At 45.7% G+C, this 24,381-nt stretch overlaps 1 protein-coding gene across 1 annotated transcript in view; it reads left to right on the forward strand.

Moving 5' to 3' along the window:
* The window catches only part of uimc1 (ubiquitin interaction motif containing 1), a 51,054-nt gene that overhangs the window by 1,617 nt on the left and 25,056 nt on the right, over positions 1 to 24,381 (forward strand). Inside the window, exons 2-3 of the mRNA XM_060836731.1 lie at positions 16,690 to 16,735; positions 23,072 to 23,196. Coding sequence (XP_060692714.1) covers positions 16,690 to 16,735; positions 23,072 to 23,196 — 171 coding nt within the window. The remainder of the gene's footprint in view (positions 1 to 16,689; positions 16,736 to 23,071; positions 23,197 to 24,381) is intronic.

The following is a 24,381-nucleotide window of genomic DNA, read 5'->3' on the forward strand; positions in this document are numbered from 1 at the left end:
TATTGCTGGGCTGCTTGCTGAGATATTTAAATCATTGATAGTCATTAGTAAGGTGCTAGAAGACTGGAGGCTGGCTCATGTGGTGCCATTGTTTAAGAAAGGTGTCTGGCATCTGCATCTCGTTGGGTCCCGGGGCACATGTGAGATTCCGGGTCCAGTTCCTTAAGGATCTCCTTGGTGCCCTTTAGCATCTTTCTAGGGGCATGTCCCCAGTGCTGGAGGGGCTAACCGTGGAGTTCTTCAGGGTGTTCTGGAACATCCTTGGAGAGCAACTGTGTGAGAGTCATGAAGGAATGCGTCGCAACTGGGGAAGGCAGTGGCCTAGTGATATTACTGCTGGACGGTTAATTTAAAGTCTGTTCTGGGGAGCTGGGTTCGAATCCTCCCAAAGCAGGTGGTGGAATTTGAATTCAATAAATATCTGGAATTAAGAGTCTAATGATGACCATGAAACCATTGTCAATTGTTGGGGCAAAACACATCTGGTTCACTAATGTCCTTATCTGGTCTGGCATACGTGTGACTTTAGACCACAAAGCAATGCGGTTAACTCTTAACTGCCCTCTGGGTGGTTAGACATGGTCAAAAAAATGCTGGCCTCGCCAGTGGCGCCCTCATCCTCTGAATGAAAAATAATGGAGAGATGCCCCTTGGCGCAGGGCCAACATTACTCTTTTGGCAAAGAAGAGGAATCTTACTTTGTTTAAGAATTGATGTCCACTCTCCCTCCTCAGCATGGAGTATAAAATGTTTGCCAGGTCAGTTTCCACTCCAGACCTGTCCAACGCCATCCCAGGCTGGAGCACCCATGATAACATCCACCTGATCTGGGACATGATCCATTATTCCTAGAGGGCTGGGAATTTCAATCAAATCAGGGGCTCAAAGCACTCAATCAATTTGTTTTAAGGTTACAAGATTGACCATTTTAAAAAGGACATAATGTTGTATAGTTTCAATGTAAAAACAAAATCTGTCCCATTACGTAACCCACAAAACACGTTGATTTGAGATCCTGATTCATACAAGGCAAAACAGCTACTTAAAAGGATTTTCCGAACCAGTATTTTAGCAAACCAAAATTTTTTAACATCAAGCACTCTCAGCATGACACAATTTACATTGAAACGCTCCTCCTTCAACCCAAGTACGAGTACAACCTTAATTTCAGTGTTTCTTGCCTTCGTTTCATTTTTTTTCATCCTCACTGAAACCACACTTCTAAAGAGAGTAAGCCCTCGCAGTGGACCACATGGTGCCGCAATCCAAGCCCCACACATCCCCCAGGACAAACACTTGCAGAGTCTCATATTTCGTCACTAGGGGACTTTAACCCTTTCGCACTTACTCCTCAAGGGGGCTGGAACCTCACTTAAACACAGAAAGGTCAAACCCTAAATAAACACAGAAAACTCAAATTCTAATTAAACACAAAAAGCTTGAACCCGAATTAAACACTGAAAACTCGAAGCTCGCTTAAACACAAAGCTTGAACCTCAAACGTAAAAGGCTAGAACAGCACAGTGCAGAGGATTTGAGCCTCCAGTCAACCCACCCAGAAAACCCAAACCCTAGTACCGTGCAGAGGACTTGAACCTCAGTCATCACCCCCCACCAATACAGCACAGAGTACCCAAACCTTGGCCTGCCAATGCGCTTGCCAAACTGTCTCTCTCAACTGAGCTAACTACCATTCGAGGAATCTGTAGATTAGATAGTGTTGAAGGGTGGCTACTGTGGTGCCATTATTTAAGAAAGATGGTAAGAAAAAGCCAGGGAACTATTGACTAGTGAGCCAGACATCAGTGCTGGGTAAACTGTTGGATGGGCTTCTGAAGGATAGAATTTACATGTATTTGGAAAGGCAGGGACTCATTATGGATAGTCATCATGGCTTTGTGTGTGGGAAATCTTGTCATATTAACTTGACTGAGTTTTTTGAAGAGGGGACAAAGAAGATTGAAGAAGGCTGAGGAGTGGACGTTGTCTATATGGACTTCAGTGAGGTGTTTGACAAGGTATACGAAAGGATACTCCTCTCTAATATCAGGGATATGGGATGGAGAGTGCTGCATGCAGCAATCCCGTGCAACAGGTGACAAGAAACTTACTTGATGCCAGACCATGTGCATGTTCTGTGGCCTGGAGGAGACTGTGTTTCACATTTATGTTTAGTATGTCCATTTGCAGCCCCTTTTAAGTTTGTTAAAGTGGGAGTGCCCCGTGTTCGACTGGGGTGGACAAGGTTAAAAATCACACAACACCAGGTTATAGTCAATTGACATTTTATAAATTGCTACTTTCGAAATAGAGCCGATCTGACTCTAGGTTGGAATACAGACAGACTCTAACCTCCCCTTTTAATGCAGTGCCAGAACTGAGGTGTCACTTTTTAAAATGAAAGCTGAAGTTATCTCAGGAATGTGGCTTGAAAGAAGTTCTGGGATTTACATATTAATGAATTGAAATCTGCAACCCATTCTAAGTTATTAAAGACTTAACTGCAATCCAGGTTTGTTCAATATATTGCATCAGTTGTATGACACTTTGATCTTTTACTATAAATTCTGTGTCCTGTGATCCTGCCCCGCCAGCTATCTGATGAAGGAGCAGCATTCCGAAAGCTTATACTTCCAAATAAATCTGTTTGACTGTAACCTGGTTTTGTGTGATTTCTAACCTAGATTTTGAAGGAGCTGCTGTTAAAATAAAACATCCATTCTACGGGCACTCTGTGTGGGGAGGGGTGATCAAGTCTACAGGCCTTCTCATGGTTTGACTTGAAGATGGCCACTAACATGTTTGACAGTGAGCCGAGGATGGGCTTATCATTTTTAATTGTCTACCCCTCTTTCGCAATTACATCCACACTCGTATCCCTGGAGAGGGAGCACATGGAGCTCACTGGCATGGTCGAGGTTTTTCAAGCCTTGTGGGCACAGCGGGGACTGGAGTACATTGTCAACCTGGAGAATGATTTTCTGATTTAGTTAATTGCTTCAGAGGTATATATTTCCATTTTGCTTTTTGAATTTGTTTGTTTTCAACATGGTGACCCAGGAAGAGGGCAGTTTTACTTTCCCTTTGTTTTGATTTTGGATCCCTTGGAGAAGCCAAAGGGGGCTGTTATTTTAGTTTACTGTCCCTGTCCCAGATGTGCTTATTGGGGAGTGAAATTTTATCTTCAGTTTAAATGAGCAGGGCAAATTCTTGATTTTAAACCATTGTTGTACCTGTCCTGGGACTGTTCGATGGGGATGGAGCAAATGGGATTTACTGATTAATTTTTCATTTTCTTTGATCTTGCTTGAATTTATTTTTACTTTGCCCCTTGTCGTCACTGCGCCAAAGAGGTTGGTGTGGACAGAGTCAAGGGAGAGCTACTTTCTGTTTCGAAGAAGTGGAGTGGGCTTTATTCTGTGTTCTATCCGGTGCTGTTCCTATCCCAGGAGTGTCTAATGCGGACAGTGTTGCAGGGATGGGGGGGTGTGCTGCTTTGTCTTTCTGTTTATATATTTTGTTTAAAAGAGTCGAGGGTTGTTTATCAGACCAGAGGCCTATGACCTCTGGTGTTGTGGAGGATCGGTGTTGTGTCCACTGCTCATGGTTAGATGTGAATATAGGAAGTATGGTTAATAGGTTGAGACCAAAATTGATGGTTTAGTGGACAGTGAAGGAGTCCAAAAATCAACACCAGGTCATCGAAGAATGGGTTTATATGAAACTGCACGCTTTCAGAGCCCCAATCCTTCCTCTCGCAACCAGTGAGAGAGAATGTAACAGACACAGAATTTATATGTCAAAGATGAAAGGATTATACAAGTTATGCAAATGTATTGAGCAAACCGAGATGACTATTAAGTCTTTAATCAGTTCAAATGGCGATGCAGGTTTCGATTGATTAATATGTAAATCCCAGAAGTTCTTCCAAGTCACAGCCCCGAGTTAACTTCAGGTTTTATCAGAATAGAGGTGACCCTTCAGGTCAGACAGTGCATTTTAGTGTGAGGCTATATTTCAAGTCTGTTTGTGTCTCAAGTCTGTTTGGTTTTATTTTCAAAGCAGGAATTTATAAAATGCTACATCGACTGACTGCCGACAGATTGTGTGCTTTTTTTTGAATAAATAAAATGTATCTGCAAATATAAATCCGCAAATGCAAATTCACCCCATAGACTTGTATGTGTGTGTGTGTGTGAGCTTGCATGTGCTCTTGAGAGAGTGTATGTGTGTGCTTGAGAGGGAATGTTTGTGAGCGTGAGAGCGTGCGTGCGAGCGAGTGTGAAGGAGTGTATGCCTGTAAGAGAGTCCATGTTTGTGTGTGTATGAGAGAGAGTCTGTGTGAGTGTGTGAGAGAGAGTGTGGTGAGGTCACCTGTAGTGTGACATGAACTCAAGATCCCAGTTGATGCCATTCTCATGGGTACCAAACATGGCTATCAGCCTCTGTTTGAAAACTCTGCATTTTTATGTGTACTGAAGTTTGCCTGAGAGGACGTTTACCCGAAGATCTGAGGCTGAATGACATTGGCCGCTGAAATGTTCCCTGACTGGGAGGGAGCATCTCTGTCTTACGATTGTTGCACAGTGTCCATTCATCCATTGTCGTAGCGTCTGCTTGGTTTTGCCAATATACCATGTCTTGGGCATCCTTGCCTTCAGAGTAGGAGATCGACAACGTTGGCCAAGTCACATGAGTACCTGCAACCACGTGCATGTGTCATGGTAACCACTGCAAGACATGTCAAAGCATAGACCATTACATGTGGGGACAGCACCAGCGCGTGCACAGCAGGTACTGAACCAAAATAGCATATCTTGTATGCTGCAGGCACGGTCCAGAGGCACGGTATATTGGCAAAACCAAGCAGACTCTATGACAACGGATGAATGGACACCATGCAGCAAACACCAGACAGGGATGTGTCGGAACACTTCAGTGGTCAAGTGGGTACACGTCCTGCAAGGCAGACTTCGGACAGGCAGCAATGCAGAGTTGCCGATCCCATATTCAGTATCCATGAGGAGGGCCTCAACTGGCATCTTGGGTTCATGTCACATTATGGGTGACTCTACCACACTTTGCATGCATACACACTCCCAAACACTCACATAGACTCTTCCCACCCCCATACGCACACACTCATACTCCCACAGGCTTATAATCCCTCACACTTGCGCACACGTGCTCTTTTTCTCTCTCTCAAGCACTCTCTCTCTCTTTCTCTCTACCCCCCCTTCTCCCCCCTCTCATGCACACACCACCACCCATATACCTACAAACTCTCTCTCTCTCTCTCTCTCTCTCTCTCCTCCCCCCTCCTCTCTCTCTCTCTCTCTCTCTCTCTCTCTCTTTCTCCCCCCCCCCTTTCACATACACACAAGCACACACACATACATGTATAAAAATCTGTGGGGTTAATTGCAGATCCATTCTATTTTGTTCAAAAAGCGCACAATCTGTAGACAGTCAGTCCATGTGGCACTTTATAAATTCCTACTTTGGAAATAAAGTAGGACACTCCTACACATACATATACACACAGGCACTCCTGTACATAGACATGCGCGCACACACATACGTTTGTGGGGTGAATTTGTACTTGCAGAGTTACATTGTACTTTGCTCAAAAACTGCATGAATCCATGTAAGACTCTGTTAACTCACTTTTTAGATTAGACTCAATCTAAACATTATGGCATAGACAGGGAACACAGGGGGCTAACACCTTCAAAATGTTAACATCTTATCTGGCTGACACCAATTGTTACAGTTAACCTGAGAATGTAACTTCTAAAAAAAAGTTTTGTGATTTACTCATGAAAGAAGTGAAACTATCATGGTCATTCTAACAGATGAGAGACTCAACAAACAATCAAGGTATTTTTCAATGTATAATTTCAGTTACCTCACACTGTAAACTTTTGCTATAAATTCTGTGTCTTACAATTGTATACTTCACAACCTCCTGATGAAGGAGCAGCACTCCGAAAGTTAGTGCTTCCAATTAAACCTGTTGGACTATAACCTGGTGTTGTGTGATTTTTAACTTTGTACACCTCAGTCCAACACCAGCAACTCCAAATCAGTCTGACTCCACACTGAGATACAAACAGACTTGAAATGTAGCCTCACACTAAAACACACTGTCTGACCTGAGGGGTCACCTTTATTCTGATAAAACCAGAAGTTATGTCGGGGCTGTGACTTGAAAGGACTAATTTGTATAATACTCAATCGAAACTTGCATATCCATTCTAACTGATTAAAGACTTAATAGCCATCTAAGTTTGGTCAATACATTCATTTAAGTTGTATGACTCTTTTATCTTTGATGTATAAATTCTGTGTCTGATGTGTTAGTCATAGAGATGTACAGCCCTTCGGTCCAATCTATCTATGCCGACCAGATAGCCCAACCCAATCCAGTCCCACCTGTCAGCACCCGGCCCATATCTCTCCAAACCCTTTCTATTCTTATCCACATCCAGATGCTTTTTAAATGTTGCAATTGTACTAGCCTTCACCACTTCCTCTGGCAGCTCATTCCATACACATACCTCCCTCTACATGGAAAAGTTGCCTGTTAGGTCTCTTTTATATCTTTTCCCTTTCACCCTAAACCTATGCCCTCTAGTTCTGGACTCTCCAACCCCAGGGGAAAATACTTTGTCTATTTATCCTATCCATTCTCTCTCACTGGCTGCCTGAGGAAGGAGAGGGGGTTCAGAAAGTTTGCAGTTTCAAATAAACCTGGTGGACTGTGACCCGGTGGAGTGTGATTTTTTTTGACTTTGTCCACTGCAAGTCCAACCACCAGCACCTCCACATCTCAGAGTACAACAGGATCTTGATCAGATGGGCCAATCAGCCGAGGATTGGCAGATGGAGTTTGTTAGATAGATGTGAACTATTGCAGTTTGTATGTCAAACCAGGGCAGGATGCGTACAAATAATGGTAGTGTCCGGGCAATGTTGATGAACAAAGAGACCTTGGAGTTAAAGTTGATAGTTCCTTGAAGATGTAGTCACAGATTGACAGTGTAGTGAAGAAGGTGTCTGGCATGCTTGCCTTCATTGGTCAGTGCATTAAGTTTAGGAGTTGGAGTGTCATATTACAGCTGTGCAGGTCATTAGTTAGGGCACTTTTAGCAGGGAGACCTGAATTGTTTGTACTATTCTATGTTAAAGATGTGAAACTTGAAAGGGTTCAAAGATGATTTCCGAGGGTATTGCTGGGGTTGGAGGGTTTGAGTTATAGGGAGAGTTTTTTCCCTCTGGAGCTTGGGAGGCTGAGGGGCTGACCTAAAATTATGAGGGGCATGGGTAGGATGAATAGCCACAGTCTTTTTCACAGGATAGGGGAGTCCAAAGCTAGAAGGCATAGGTTTACGGTGAGAGGGGAAAGATTTAAAAGGGACCTGGAAAGGCAGTATTTTCATGCAGAGTGTGATGCACATTTGGAATGAGCTGCCAGAAGATATGATGAAAGTGGGTACAATTGCAGCCCTTAAAAGGTATGTTCATGAGTACATGTATCAGAAGGGTTTAAGAGGTCAAATGCTAGCAAATGGGACAAAATCAGTTTGGATACATGGTCGGTATGGTTGAGTTGGACCGAAGGGTGGTTTTCAACGCTGTATAACTCCGTGACATGTGCCTCCAGCTGTGCAGCAATGTAGTTGACATACAATTGAGATTCAAAGGGTAATTATATCATATTTATCCACAAAGCCTAAATCAAAGAATGGAACTAGTCAGACTACCTGGCATCACCGAGATGGAAACTGCAACAGTCAGCCAACCCAGTTGACTCTGCAAAGTCCTTGTTACCAACTAAAGTTGGGAGAGCAGATATAAATGGGTTAGTCAGATGAGCAAATCAGTAGCAAATGTAATTTAACCCTGATAAATGAGGGAATGTATTTGGGAAGAAGGAACAAGGGAGCACTCAATGAATGGCAAGACACTAAGAAGCTCAAATGAACAGAGGGATCTTGTTCACAAATCCCTGAAGGAAGCAGGACTGGTTATAACAGGGTAGTTAAGGCAGCATTTGAATTTCTTGCCTTTATCAGTCATGACACAAATTACTAGAGCAGGGAAGTTTTGTTGGAGCTCTACAGAACTTTGGTTAGGCCATAGCTGGAATACTGTGTTTAATTCTGGTTGATAGGAAGGATGCAATTGACTGGAGCTGGTGCAAAGGAAATTAACCAGGATGTTGTTACCTGGGATGGAGCATTTCAGCTATAAGGAGGAGAACCTAACAGACATGTAATGTTAAGATTATGAGGAGACAGAGTGAATAAAAAGCAGCTGCGCCCCTTAGTAGAAGGGTCAATAACAGGAGGAATATTTTTTAAATGAAAAGCAGAGGTTTTTGATGAAAAACTTTTTTGCCCAGAGATAGTGGAATGGTGGGAGACTGGAATACACTACCTGGGAGGGAAATCTTTTATTCTTTAAAAAAATATGTGGATGAGCACTTGAAGTGTCATAACATTCAAAGCTATGTTGCCTCATGTAGGTAGCAGTGTAATTTTGGCAATACAGATTTGAGGTGCCGAAGGACCTTTTCCATAAAGTACGATTCTCCAGTAGATTTTCTTACCTTTAACTGACCTGATGCCATGAGAGTTCATAGGGTCCAAAATTAATGTTAAGGACTCCTGGTGCAAACCAGGAGTCTACCACTGTGCCACGAGTTCTGGTGGGCCTGTCTTCCCAATGGGACTGAACAAGAATAGTGTAAGTGTTGTCTGGCACGCTGTCGACAAGGTAAAATTCTGAGAGTATGACTATGTCAGGCTATTACTTGACTTTCAGTTGGACAGTTGTCAATTGTCAATCACCCAGCTAATCTTTGGGGCATCCACATACATACTTATAAATCCCTGAGAAAAAGAACAGGATAGGAAACAACCTAAGAAAACCCAAATACATAAATAGAAATCAGGCTATACCACCAGCGCTTCATCTAGAGGCTCACTGAAGATGCTACCTAGTATGGTGATGAAATCTTCCAGCTCAGCGAGCAAACCTACATTCTCATCTACACCGTTTATGAATATCACAAACAATAAGCACCCAACACTGATCCACTAGACTCCAGTTAGACAAATAATCATCTACCACAGCCATCTGTCTCCTGTCACTAAGCCAATTTTGGTTACATCTTGCCATGTTAACCTGAATCCTTTAGGCTTTTTATCTTGTTTATCATTTGTCCAAATTGGACATTGTCAAAGGCCTAATCAAATCAATATAAACTACATCATCTGTCCTATACTCATTCAAATGCTTAGTCACCTTTGAATTATTCTACCAGATTTATTAGGTATGACTTCCCTCAGACAAAGCCATGCTGATTATCCCTGGTCAAGCCTTGCCTTTCTAAATGGAGCTTATATTTTCTCTTTCAGTATTTTCTCCAATAGTTGCTCTACCACTGAGATGATTTAAACATTTGTGTCAGGACCCCTCCTGATCTTCCACAGCACCTGGCATACAACTCATATGGAGATGCGGATTTGTCCACTTTTAAATCTGCTAAACCTCCTCACTTCTTAATCTGCTTAAGAGCCCCACAGTCCATCTTCATGAATTCTGTACTTACTTCCTCCTCATCCTGAGTGAAATCGAGTATGAAGTATTTGTTTAACACACTCCACTGTGCTGCGGCCTCACTTAAAGTTTGTTGCCTTGGTCCTAATATGCTGTACTCTTTGCCCTGTTATTCTCTTCCCCTTGGTATTAATGTAGAATATGTTGTGATTCTTCCTAATCTTACATGCAAGTGTTTTCTCTCATACTTTCTTTGCTCTCCTAATTGCATTCTTGAGGTCCCCCTTGCACTTCCTGTACTCCTCTAGGGCCTCCAATGTTTTACTTCCTTTGTACCATTTATCTCTCATTTCCTTTTTATTCAGTCCTGAATATTCCTAGAAATATTCTGAGCTTGTTGCACCTACATCTCACCTGAAAGAGAACATAGAACAGTACAGCACAGGAACAGGCCCTTTGGCCCATGATATTGTGCTGAACATGATACCAAGTTAAACTAATCCCTTCTACTTGCCCTTGGTCAATATCCCTCCATTTGTTATATATTCATGTGCTTACCTTAAAAGTCCCTTAAACGGCCCTGTCGTATCTGCCTCCTTGACCATTCCGGCAGTGTACTCCAGACTCCTACCACTCTCTCTGTAAAGCATGTGCCCCTCACATTCCCTGTGAACTTTGCTGCTCACATCTTAAATGCATACCCCTTAATTTTCGACATTTCAATTCTGGGAAAAAGATTCTGACCATCAACCTTTTTTATGCATCTCATAATTTTATCTTGTCTTCCCTCAGCTTTTGCTGAAAATAACTTCAGTTTCTCTAGCTTCTCCTTATACCTCCATACCGTTTAATCCAGGCAGCATCCTGGTAAACCTTTTCTGCACCCTCTCCAAAGCATCTCATCCATCCTGTAATCTGACAACTAGTCTGGCCCAACCAAAGTCTTATAAAGCTACAACATGACATCCTGACTCTTGTACTCAGTTAAGAGAAAGTGAGGACTACAGATGCTGTAGATCAGAGCTGAAAATGTGTTGCTGGAAAGGCGCAGCAGGTCAGGCAGCATCCAAAGAGCAGGAGAATCGACGTTTCGGGCATGAGGCCTTCAGGAATGAGGAGAGTGTGCCAAGCAGACTAAGATAAAAGGTAGGGAGGAGCATTGGAAATGCGATAGGTGGAAGGAGGTTAAGGTGAGGGTGATGGGCTGGAGTGGGAGTTGGGGCGGAGAGGTTAGGAAGATGGTACTGAGTTTGAGGGTTGGGACTGAGACCAGGTGTGTGTGTGTGTGTGTTGGGGGTGGGGGGGGAGGAATGAGGAAACTGAGAAATCTGAGTTCAGTTTCCTCATTTCCCCCCCCCCCCCACCTTGTCTCAGTCCCAACCCTCAAACTCAGCACCACCTTCCTAACCTGCAATCTTCTTCCTGACCTCTCTGCTCCCACCCCCACTCCAGCCTATCACCCTCACCTTAACCTCCTTCCACCTATCGCATTTCCAACACCCCTCCCCCAAGTCCCTCCTTCCTACCTTTTATCTTAGCCTGCTTGACACACTTTCCTCATTCCTGAAGAAGGGCTCATGCCCGAAACGTCGATTCTCCTGCTCCTTGGATGCTGCCTGACCTGCTGTGCCTTTCAAGCAACACATTTTCAGCTCTTGTACTCAGTTCCCTGACCAGGAAAGACAAGCATGCCATATGCCGCCTTTGCCACCCTATCTAATTTACTTGCATGGCCACTTTCAGCGAGCAATGAACTTGAACCCCTAAGATCCCTCTGTACATCAGTGCTGTTCAGGGTCCTGCCATTAACAAAATACTTTTCCTTAACAATCCTTGACAGTCAGGGCATTGAGTGAAGAAGTTGAGAAGTTATGTTGCAGTTGTGCAGGACCTTGATGAGTCCACTCTTGGAGTATTGTGTTCAGTTTTGGTCACCTTGCTTATAGGAAGGATGTTGTTAAACTGCAAAGAGTGCAGAGGAAACTTAGAAGAATGTTGTCAGGACTTAAGGGTCTGAGTCATAGGGAGAGGTTGGACAAGCTGGGACTTTCTCCTTTCGAGCGTGGCGGTGAGGGGGATCTTTTGAAATGTATAAGATCATGAAATGCATGATAAGGTGAATGCACTCAGTTTTCCCAGGGTTGGGAAACCGAGGACTAAAGGGAAAAGAATAAAAGAGAACCTGAGGGGCAACTATTTTACACAGATGGTGGTATGCATTTGGAATGAATAGCCAGCAGAAGTGGTTGAGGTGGGTACGTTTACAACGTTTGTAAAGTATTTGGACAGGATAGGAAAGCTTTTGAAAGATATGGGGTTAACGTGGATGGACATCTTGTTCGGTGTGGACCAGTTTGGGCTGAAGGGCCTATGTCTGTGCTGTAGGGCTCTGCCTATTTGATCTGCCAAAGTGCAGCACCTCACACTTACCCAGATTAAACTCCAATCTGCTACCTCTCTATCCATATCTGCAACTGATCTATATCTTTGACAACCTTCTACACTATTCACAGCTCCATCAATTTTTGTATCTTCTGCAAACTTACTAACCCACCCATCTACATTTTTATTCAAATCATTCATGTATATCACAAACAGCAGAGGTCCCAGTACAGATCCCTGTGGAGTACCACTAGTCACAGACCTCCCTGACGGAAAAACATTCTTCCATCCAAGTGGCCATGTTAGTCCTGTACTCTCCCCAGATCCTTTGTGAGCTCTGTTCTGCTGTGGATTTACCCTCAAGTTGCTCTTCCCATTCTGTTTTGATCTTGCCTTATTTTATATCTGCCTTACCATAATCTAAGGCCCTTATTTGCAAACTGTAATTTTCCATAACAAAATGTACAGTGGTGTAGTCACAATCGCTGAAGGTCTCCCTCACTGTCACCTGAAGCACCTGACTGGCTTCTTTCCCCAGAATTGGGTCCAGCACCACCTGTCCCTTGTTGCACCATTTACATGTTGATATAAAAAGCACTACTATATACATTTCAGAAAATTTGCCCCAACTGCTTTCTACCAGCTCCACATATCACTCATCTGATGAAACAGTGCTTGTTCATTTGACACCAATTCGGAGAAGCGCTGATAATAGCAAGGGTGCAGAATGTAACCTGGGCAGATGGCTTCAGTGTCTCTTGCCAAACTGATCAAATCATAAAGGGTAAAGCTGTCACAGACCTGGTCCAGCAACAGGTCAGGGAACCAACAGAAAGGAAAGTTTGACTTGACCTTGACCTTTTCCTTATACAATCTACTACTTGTATCTACCCATGATAGTATTGATACGAATGATTGCTATACAATCCTTATACTGGAAGATGTTGCAGAAATATCCCATTCAATCCTTAAAGCTTGGAAAGCCCAGCGTATCAATACAAAATATAAGATTGAAAAGTTTGCTGTAGCCAGAAGTGTCAAATAGGTGAAATGGAGCCTCCTCCAGAGGTCCCCAGCATCACAGATTTGCTTCACTCCATGTGATATCAAGAGATGGTTAGAACACTAAGGGATACTGCAAAGGCTGTGTGTCCTGACTGCATTCCAGCAATAGGGCTGAAGGTATATGTTCCAGAACTTGCTGCATCCTCGCCAAGTTGTTACATTACAGCTGCAACTTGACCATGGAGAAAATTTTCCAAGTATATCCTGTATGCACAAAACAGGAGGAATACGACCCAGCCAATTATCACCCCATCAGTTTAATCTCCATCAGCGGTTAAGCTGTGGAAGGTGTCCTCAACAGTGCTTTCAGGCAGCGTGTGTCATAGAGATCTATAGCTCATAAAAAGCCCCTTCGAACCATCAAGTCTGTGCCAGTAAAAAATAACCGCACAACGAGTGAAATCCCATTTTTTCTCAATACTTGGCCCTTAGGCTTATATGCGTTGGCAATGCAAATGTACCTCAATACCGCTAACATGTTTTGAAGGTCTTTACCTTTACTTCTACCACCCTCACAATCAATGTGTTCCACATTCCCAGTACCCTGTGGTTTCCCCACATTTGTTGTAAACCCCCTGCTCTTTACCATAAATCCATGTGCCTTGGTTATCGATCCCTCCACCATGAAGAAAAAATTTTTCCTGTTTACCCTGTCTATGCCTCTCGACTTTATACATCTCACTCCACTCAGTCTCCTCTGCTTCAAGATAAACAATCCCAGACTGTCCAATCTCTCTTCATAACTAAAATTTTCCAGCTCAGTCAACATTTTGATAAAGAGGTGGCAGGATGGCTCATTAGTTAGCACTGCTGTCTCACAGTGCCAGGGACCCAGTTTGATTCCCCCTTGGACTACCATTGTGTGGAGTTTGCACATTTTTCCCCATATTTGCATGGATTTCCTCCTGCTGCTTTGATATTCTCCCACAGTCCAAAAATATGCAGAGTAGGTGGGTTGGCTGTGCTAAATTGCCCATAGTGTCAGGGATATGCAGACTAGGTGGATTAACCATGGAAAATGCAGAGTTACAGGAAGAGGATAGGGAGGTGGATCTGGCTGGGATGCTCTTTGCAGGATCAGTGTAGATTTGATCGGCTGAGTGACCTGCTTCCACACTGTGGGGATTCTATGATTCTAAATTTCAGCACCCTCTCCTGTGAGATCACATCCCTTTTATAATATGAATTTTAGAACTGCGCTCTGTGGCCTAACTGACTACTTATACAAATCCAGCATAACCTCCCCACTCTTAAACTATATGGCAACGCTAATAAAAACAAATATTCCATATGCTGCTTTAAATACTTTATCTAATTGCCCTGCTACCTTCAAAGCCTGTTGGACATGCACACCAAGGTGTCTCTGATTCTCGGTGATGCCCATAGACCTACTGTTCATTGTGAATTTCCTAGCCTTATTTTTCCTTCCCAAATGCATCACCTCACACATTGAATTTGATTTGCCACTGATCAGCTCATCTGACCAGCCTATCTACATACTCCTGTAATGTAAGACTATCCTTCTATTTATCACCCCACCAATTTTTGTTTCATCCTTGAACTGACTGATTAACTGTCCTACATTAAAGTCTTTTCTGTATACCATAAAAAGCAAGGGCCCTAACACTGACCTACTTAGCAATGAGCTGCTCATTGGTGCCCAGTTTGGATTCTACCAGGTCCACTCAGCACCTAAACTCATTACAGCCTTAGTTCAAACATGGACAAAAGAGCTGAGGTGAGAGTGTCAGCCCTTGATATCAGGCTGCATTTGATTGAGCATGGCATCAAGGAGCCCTTGCAAAATGAATCATTAGGAAGTAGGCAGAAAGTTCTTGTTGTTGGAGTATTAACTAGTAATATGACACGTATTTTGTGAATTAATGAAAAAAAGAGAATAAAAAGTTGGTCCACACAATCTACCTCTTTGATCAAATCTTTGGTCATCTGACCTAATGTCGTCTTTTAAATGTTGATCAGTTTTCAATGCTCATTCATGGGATTTGATCATCACTGTCAAGGTCAGCAGTTATTGTCCATTCTTAGTTGTTTTGATAATGTTATGGTGAGCTGTATTATTGAACTGTAGCTGTTTGGTGTAGGTACTCCACTATGTTGTCACAGTCAGTCACTCACTCACACGCACACGCAAACTCATCCTCACACGCACACCCTTTCTCCTCACAAGATACTGAGTGGGAGTATGTGAACATTTGCAAGGAGGATACAGGATGAGTTAGGGAGTGCAAGCGTGATACCAGATGTGTGCTCACGAGGGTTTGTGTATTTGCATATGTGTGTGACGAAAATAGAGGGCTTGTGTGTGAGAGGATGATGAAAGGGATTTTAACCTAGAGACACTGAAGGACAGAAATTCTGTTTTTGCTCGATATGTTTTGCATGTGTGGTCATGCTAAGAGAATGACATTAAAGGGGACATATTAAGTCAGATATGATAGGAAAGAAAATGTCATGCAGAGGTTAAGTGAGTAGTTCTTTCAAAGAGATATGAATATCCTATATTGAAAGCACTGAATGGACGATTACTCTCGTTCTCCCAATAACACTGAAGGAATGGTGATACATTTCCAAGGCAAAATGATGAGTGGTTTGGAGGGCCACTGCAGGTGATGGTGTTCCTATGTATCTGCTCCCCCTGGCCTGCTAGATGGTCATGGTCATGGGTTTAGAAGGTACTGTTGAAGGAATGTTGGTGAATTTCTGTCCTGCATCTTGTAGATGGTACACATTGCTGTCAAATGAGCATTGGCGATGATGAGGGACTAAATGAGGGACCAGAGCTCAGAGGTTAGCCCTGCTGCCTCACAGTGCCAGGGACCCAGGTTCAATTCCTGTCTTGGGCAACTGTCTGTGTGCAGTTTGCATATTCTCCCCGTGTCTGCATGGGTTTCCTCCGTTTGTTCCGGTTTCCTCCCACAATCCAAAGATGTGCAGGTCAGGTGAATTGGTCATGCTAAATTGCCCATAGTGTTAGTCTGGGTGGGTTACTCTTCGGAGGATTGGTGTGGACTTGTTGGGCCAAATGGCCTGTTTCCATACTGTAGGGAATCTAATCTAAATGTTTGTGGATGCGGTGTCAATCAAGCAAGCTTTTTTGACCTGGATGGTGTCAAGCTTCTTGAGTATGTTGGACCTGCAGATATGTGGGGAGTAATTCAGCGTATGCCTGATTTGTACCTGGTAGATGGTGGATAGGCTTTTGGGAGTCAGAAGATAAGTTAGTCTCCGCAGGATTCTAAGCCTCTGGCCTGCTCTTGTAGCCACGGTATTTATATAGCTAGTCCAATTCAGTTCTGGATAATAGTAACACTCTGGATGTTGAGAATGGGTATTTAGTATTAGTAATGCTATTGAATGTTATGGACAATGGTTAAATTCTCTCATTAAGAATTGTCATCAGATGGCATTTGTGTGGCAGAAATGTTTTTTTACTTGCTCCTTGTCAGCCCAAGTCTGGATATTAACCAGATCTTGCAGTTTTTGATGTGGACTATTTCATACTTTATTCAGTGGACTGCTCTGGTGTATTTGTAGGTGCAATATAAGTATGATCTGTTATTGAATGAAAAGAGAGACAGTCTGAAGGTACAGGGAAGATGAAGAGAGGTGGGCTGAGGATAGACGTTTCTCATTTCATTCATCTCTTTTTCACAGACATTGACATCATTGCGAGGGAATTTATCCACACGGAAGATTTCACGTAAGTTCCAATTGAGTTGGTCTATCACTCATTGTGTTGATTGATAAGATCCATTGGCATTACACTGGGACAATGTTTCAATGTGCATGAGAGAGAGGATTGGGGTGTGGGAAACTGCATCAAGAATACAGAGTAGGTGTGTGGGAAATTGATGAGAGTAAATTGGATATGTTGGTGTGCACGAAAAGGATACAAGGAAGGTGAGTGTATGCAAGGAAGATACAGGGTGAATGAGTATGGTGTGCCTGAGTGCACAAGCTAGTATACAGGGTAGGTGAGAGCATGGGCTGAATTTCACTGTGTGCATGTGAGAAATTGCAAGGAGGATATTGTGTATGAGCAAGGTTGTATAGGGTGGGTCAAAGAGTGTCTGATGTAGACGGTGGTGAGAGTGTGCGAGGAAGATAGTGGGTGGGTGAGGGCAAGCGCAAGAAAGTGTGTGAGCATCTGCAAGGAGGATGCAGGATGAGTGAGAGAATGCAAGAATGATATAGGATATATGCATGTAAGGAATACACAGGGTGTGCGTGAGGGTGATATAGGAGGTGTGTGTGTATGAGAGAGGTGCATGAATAAAGAAAATGTGCTCAGAAGGAGGAACAGAAGTCTATGTGCATGTGAGGATGTTTGCAGCTGTGTGAGACGATAATGGCGGGTGTATCGGTGACAATGATAGAGAGTGTGAATGTGCATGAGGAAAATCGTGGCTGTGCGCGCATGTGTAAGATGCAGGAGAGAGGGTGATGTGACAGGACAATAGAGAGGATATGTATATAAGTGGACAATGGGTTGTGTGTGTGAGAGAGAGAGGACAGTAAGGGTTATGTTTGTGTGAAGATGATGGTGTATTTGAGTGTTTGTGCATGTGTATGAGGATGATAGGGAGTGTGTGAGGACGAGAAGTGTATATGTTCTGGATAATAGAATGAGAGAACAATGGACAGAGGGTGACTGTGTGAGACTGACTAAGGGTGTATGCAGCATGCGCAAAGACCGTAGAGGTTATGTATGAGAGCGTGCATGAGGACTATTGGGGGAGGTGAGGGGGGATGACGGGTGGATAGGTATGTGTGTGTGTTCGTCAGTAAGAGAGAGCGCGTATGACAATGATCAAGTGTGTGTATGTGTGCGCGCCCATGATGACCATTGAAGCTGTTTGTGAGAACGTGCAAGTGGGGGATGGGAAGTGTATGTGGGCATGCGACGATGCTCGAGCGTGGATGCAAGCGAAGACCATCGCGGGTGTGTGTGTCTGCGCGTGAGAGGGCCATCGAGTGTGTGTGAGAGAAGAGAGCGAGTGCGCATGTGAGGACCATTGAGGGTGTTTGAGAGTGCGATCGGACCGTCAAGGGTGGGGGTTGGGGGTGTGTGTGTGTGCTGACGATTAAGGGTGTGTGTAACCATGTGAGAGTATGCAAAGACCAAAGAGGTTGTGTGTGAGAACGTGCACGAGGGCAATCAGGGGTGGTGGCGTGGTGCTGGCAGCGGGATGGGGGGGTAGAGGTGTGTGTGCGCGTGCATGCATGTGTGCGAGGACAGTTGATGTGTGTGTGTGTGTGCGCGCGCGCGCGCGCGCAGGCCATCGAGGGTGTGTGGGTGCGCGCGCGCGCAGGCCATCGAGGGTGTGTGGGTGTGCGCGCGCGCAGGCCATCGAGGGTGTGTGGGTGTGCGCGCGCGCAGGCCATCGAGGGTGTGTGCGCGCGCGCGGGCCATGGAGGGTGTGTGGGTGTGCGCGCGCGCGGGCCTTCGAGGGGGTGCGCGCGCGGGGCCTTCGAGGGGGTGCGCGCGTGCGCGAGCGAGCGAGCCATCGAGGGGGGAGGGTGCGCGTGAGCGACCCATCGAGGGTGCGCAAGCGCAGGCCATCGAGGGTGCGCGCAGCGCAGGCCATCGAGTGTGTGCGCGCACGCGCAGGCCTTCGAGGGGGCGCGCGCGTACCATCGAGGGTGTGCCCGCGCGCGCGAGCGAGCCGTCGAGGGGGTGCCCGCGCGCGCGAGCGAGCCGTCGAGGGGGTGCGCGCGCGAGCCGTCAAGGGTGTGTGTGTGCACGCGCGATCGAGCCATCAAGGGGGTGCACGCACGCGCGGGCCATCGAGGGGGTGTGCGTACGCGCGAGCGAGTGAGCCATCAAGGGTGTGTGCGTGCGCGCGTGGGCCATCAAGGGGTGGGTGGGAATGTGTGCACGCGCGCGTGCCATCAAGGGGCGGGTGGGAGTGTGTGCGCGCGCGTGTGCCATCAAGGGGCGGGTGGGAGTGTGTGCGCGCGCAGGAAGACCAAAGTGGGGGGAGGGGGGGAGGGGTGTGTGTGTGTGTGTGAGAGAGAGAGAGAGCGAGCGCATGCGAAGACCATCAAGGGTGTGAGAGCACACGCAAGGACCATCAGGGACAGGGAGGGTGGGTGTGTGCGCGTGAGAGGGCCATTGAGGATGTGAGAGAGAGAGAGATTGTGCGAGGACCATCGAAGGAGTATGAGAGCATGTGAGGGCCATGGGGGAGAAGGTGAGTGTGTGTGTGTGTATGTGCGCGCGAGAGAGAGGTGTCCTTCGCGGGTGGGGGTGGGTGTGCGCGCGTGCGCACATGAGTGCACCATCGAAGGGGAGGGGTGTGTGCGCACACATGAGAGGACCATCGAGAACACGTGAAGACCAACGGGGGTTGGGAGGGTGGGTGTGTGTACATGCAATTGCGCGACCGGACCATCGAGGGTGGGGTTTAGGGGTGTGTGTGTGTGTGTGCTGACGATCAAGGGTGTGTGTTTGTGCAGGCATGCACAAGGACCATGTGAGAGTGTGCAAAGACCATAGAGTTTATGTAGGAGAACGCGCACAAGGACCATCGGTGGGGGGCACGTGGGGTGTGGCGGCATGGGTGGATGGGGTCGGGATGGTGTTCTTCAGTGAGAGAGAGCGTGCGTGTGACAATGATCAAGTGTGTGTGCACACACGTGGGCGTGTGAAAAAGCGTGAAGACCATTGAAGCTGTGTGTGAGAGGACCATCGGTGGGGAGAGAGAAGGTGTGCGCGCGTGCATTGGAGGGGGCGGGAGTGTGCGCTCACATGCACAGACCATAGAGGTGTTTGTGCGCACAAGGACAATCGTGAGTGTATACATGCGTGGTATGATCAAGGGTATGTGTGTGTACATGCATGCGTGAGGACAATAGAGGGTGTGTGCGCTCGTGAGAACAATCAACGGTATGTGTGCGTACATGCATGCGTGAGGACAATAGAGGGTGTGTGTGCTCGCGAGAACAATCAAAGGTATGTGTGCACGATTGGTATTGTGGGCTCTGTGTGTATACATGTAAAAACGATTGAGGGTGGAGTGTGGGGGTGTACGTGCGTACACCTGCTTGAGGACGATTGAGGATGTAAACGCACGCGTGAGGGCAATTGAGGGTGTGTACACATGCACATGCATGTGAGGGTTTGTGTGTGTATGTGCGCGTGCATGAAGACAATCAAGGGTGTGTGAGTGCACGTGTGAGGATAATCAAGGATGTGTGTGCGCGTGTGAGGACACTCAAGGATGTCTGCATGTACATGAGGTTGTTTGAGGATGTGTGTGCATGTGAGGACAATAGAGCTGTGTTTGTGCATGTGTGAGGACGGTAGAGGGTGTGTGCGCATTCGCATGTGAGAGGACAATTGAGTGTGTATGTGCACGAACATGCGAGGGTGATTGGATGTGCTAGTGCACGCGTGAGAGGATGATTGAGGGTGTGTGTTTATACATGCAAGTGTGTATGCACGTGAAGATGCCTGAGGGTGGGCATGTGTGTACCCACACGAGGACGATTGAGGGGTGTGTGTATGTGCGCACGTGTGAGGCCGATAAAGGGGGTGTGGCGCGCACGTGAGAGGACAAACTACGGTGTGTGTGCATGCGTGAGGGCGATAGAGGGTAGGTGTGTGTGTGTGTGTGTGTGCGTGCATGTATGTGTGACAATGATCAAAGGTGTGTTGTGCGCACAAAAGGACAATCGAGGATGTAAGCATATGCGCATCAGGACGATCGAGGGTGTGTGCGCACGTGCTCATGAAGGCAATTTAGGGTGTGAGTGAGTGCATGTAGGCACAAGGGGAATAGAGGGTGAATGTATGTGCAATTTGGTTCAACAGAGGGTTTGTGCACTCATGCATGCATGAGGATGTCTGAAGGTGATGTGCACAAGTGCATATGAGGGTTAATGACGGTGTGTGCACGCGCGTACGTGTGTGAGGATGACTGGTGTGAGCGCATGTGCACACATGGGAACAACTGAAGGTGTGCTACCATGAAGATGAATAAGGGTGTGCGCGCGCAAGTGCGCGTGTGCAGGCGCGAGGGCAATCGCGGGTGTGCGCCCACACCTGCATATGACTGATGCTGTGTGATTGCGCACGATGATGACAGTGTGTGTGCACGCGTGTACGCATGAGGATGACCGAGGGTGTGCACGTGAGGATGATTGGTGGTGTATGCTTGCATATGACTACAATCGCGAGTGTGTGTGCACATGCGTGTGTGCTTGGGTGATGGAGGGTCTATGCATAAGGATGACCAAAGGTGTATGCGCATGCGTGTGTAATGACAACCGGGATTGTGCTCATGTGGACAACCACGGGTGTGTATATGTGTAATGATCGCGCATATATGCACGAAGATGATGGATTATGTGTATGCGTGAGGATGAGAGGGGTATTGGTGTGTGGAGAGGATTGAGGTGTCTGTGTGTATGTGTGAGAGAGAGAGAGAGAGAGAGACATGATTGAAGATCTGTGTGTCTATGGGAAGACAATAGGAAATGTGTGTATTTGAGAGAGTGTATGTACAACAAAAGGGGTGTGTGTGTGTGTATGTGTTTGTGAGGACCATATGCTTCTTATTGTGGTCAATCCCAAGCTTGTGCATGAAGTTTATACAGAAGTATGTGATACATTTTAAGTTGTGGAGGTGCCAATGTTGGACTGGGGTAACAAATTTAAAGATCACACAACACTAGGTTATAGTCCAAAGGGTTTATTTGAAAGTACAAGCTTTCAAAGCACTGCTCCTTCATCAGGTAACTAATGCGGCAGGATCATTGGACATAGAATTTATAGTAATGCAAATTCACCCCATAGATTTGCGTGTGTGTGGGACAGAGGGAGTGAGTGTTGTGTGTGTGTTTGATTGAGTGTGTGCATGAGTGTGATGGAGTATATGCTTGTGAGAGGGTATACTCCATCACACTCGCGCACACACTCTATGAACCATGCGCACACACTCTCCCTTCTTCCCCCACACAGTCACTCCCTACCTCCCACACTGACACACACATACTCTGTCTGTGTGTGTGTCTCTCTCTCTCTCTCTCTTGCGCGCACACAGAGTCTATGGGATGAATTTGCATTTTCACATTTGTATTTGCAGATCCATTCTATTTTGTTCAAAAAGCACACAATCTGTAGGCAGTCAGTCCATGTGACATTTTATAAGTTCCTACTTTGGAAATAGAACCAATCTGACTAAGGTTGGGATACATTGTCTGAGCTGAGATGTCACTCTTTTTGGACTGATAAAACCTTAAGTTATCTTGGGACTGTGACTTGAAAGAAGTGCTGAGGTTTACATATTAGTCAATCGAAACCTTCATCCCCATTCTAAGACTTAAACAGCAAACTGTGTTAAGTTCTTTTTTCCTGAGGTCCGTACACACTTGATGCAACTATGACACACCAACTTCTATGAACATTTTATTAAGCACAGTGCAATACAAACTTTGGAGAAACCCTGACCACTCTTTGCCATGCTTCCTTTATACAAAATCTTTACATCACAGTCAGTAATGGCCACAGGACAACCCCCAGTCACTCCCACACAGTCACATGCCACTCAACACACAATGCAGTGACAGCCTCACCTCCAGAAACTATGTAATGCAAATCATGGTCAAATCTGTTGCAAATTGGTTTTTTTTGTAATTATAGGGCGTTAGTCAAATTCCAACTGATTTCTGAATAGGAGACTAGGAAATGGCCATGCCAATGACTTTGAATGCCAAGAGATGGGAATGTGATTTCCATGTACTCTACCTGCAAATCAGAGGCATCCCACACTAGCCTCGGGACTTCCAATCTCCTGCAGGTCAGCAGAGCACAAAAGTTTAACATCGCTTCTAGGTTTGTCTAATACATCGCATCAGTTGTATGACACTTTGATCTTTTTCTATAAATTCTTGGACCTATGATCCTGCACCACTGGTTACCTGATGAAGGAGCAGCACACCGAATTTTTGTACTTTCAAATAACCTGGTGTTATATATATTTCAAGTGCACAGATTCCATGTTAAGTTCAGGCTCTTTACTCCGAATTGCAGAGATGAGAGAGGAGGAACAGCTTGCTCTGGCTTTCATGATGAGTGCGAAAGATGCTGATGAGAAATGTACCGCTGCTCGAGATGAGGAGGAACTGTTCAAGAAAGCCATTAAGGAAAGTCTACAGGTAATGTGATGCTACAGGCATAGCATGGCAGAGGAGGTCCATTTCTGACCAATCTGGGTCTGGGGTTTGGATGGTGTGTGTTGCTTTCGATCAGATGCTTGGGTGGTGTGCATTACTCCGGGTCTGGAGTTTGGACTGTGTGTTGCTCTGGGTATGGAGTTTGGACATTGTGTATTACTCTGGGTCGAGGGTGTGTACATTCTGTATTGCTCTGGCTCTGGGGTGTGAACATTGAGTATTGCTCTGAGTCGTGGGCGTGGACATTGTGTATTGTTCTGGGTCTGGAGTGTGTACATTGTATATTGCTCTGGGTCGAGGGTGTGTACATTGTGTATTGCTCTGGGTCTGAAAATGTGGACATTGTGCATTGCTCTGCGTCTGGGGTGTGTACATTGTGTATTGCTCTGGGTCTGGAGTGTGGACATTGCATATTGCTCTGGGTCTGGAATATGGACGTTGCGTTTTGCTCTGTGTCTGGGGTGTGGATGTTGCGTATTGCTTTGAGTTTTTCGGTGTGGACATTGTGTATTGCTCTGGGTCGAGGGTGTGTACATTGCGTAATGCTCTAAGTTGAAGGTGTGTTCATTGCGTATTGCTCTGGGTCTGGAGTGCGGACATTGCATATTGCTCTGGGTCTGGGGTGTAGACGTTGCATATTGCTCTGCGTCTAGGATGTGCACATTGCTCTGAGTCGAGGGTGTGTATATTGCGTTTGCTTTGGGTCTGGATGTGGGCATTGTGTATTGCTCTGGGTATGGGGTATGGACATTGTGTATTGCTCTGGGTCTGGAGTATGGACATTGTGTATTGCTCTGAGTCGAGGGGGTGGATATTGCGTATTGCTGTGGGTCTGGGGTGTGGACATTGGGTATTGCTGTGGGTCTGGGGTGTGAACATTGCGTCTTGCTCTGGGTCGGGTGTGTGGACATTGTGTATTGTTCTGGCTCTGGGGGTATGGACATGGTATATTGCTCTGGGTCTGGGGTGTGTACGTTGTGTATTAGTCTAGGTCTGGGGTGTGGAGATTGTGTATTGTCCTGGATCTGGAGTTTGGATGATGTGTATTCGGGGTCAAAGTTTGTTACTGGGGGTCAGGTTTTGAGCTGTGTTACTCTGTTTATGTGATTTGAATGGTGTATGTGACTGCGGGCTTTGGATGGTGTCTGTTACTACCTCTGGGGTTTG

This window comes from Hemiscyllium ocellatum, chromosome 16 (genome assembly GCF_020745735.1).
Source record: "Hemiscyllium ocellatum isolate sHemOce1 chromosome 16, sHemOce1.pat.X.cur, whole genome shotgun sequence".
Taxonomy (NCBI): Eukaryota; Metazoa; Chordata; class Chondrichthyes; order Orectolobiformes; family Hemiscylliidae; genus Hemiscyllium; species Hemiscyllium ocellatum.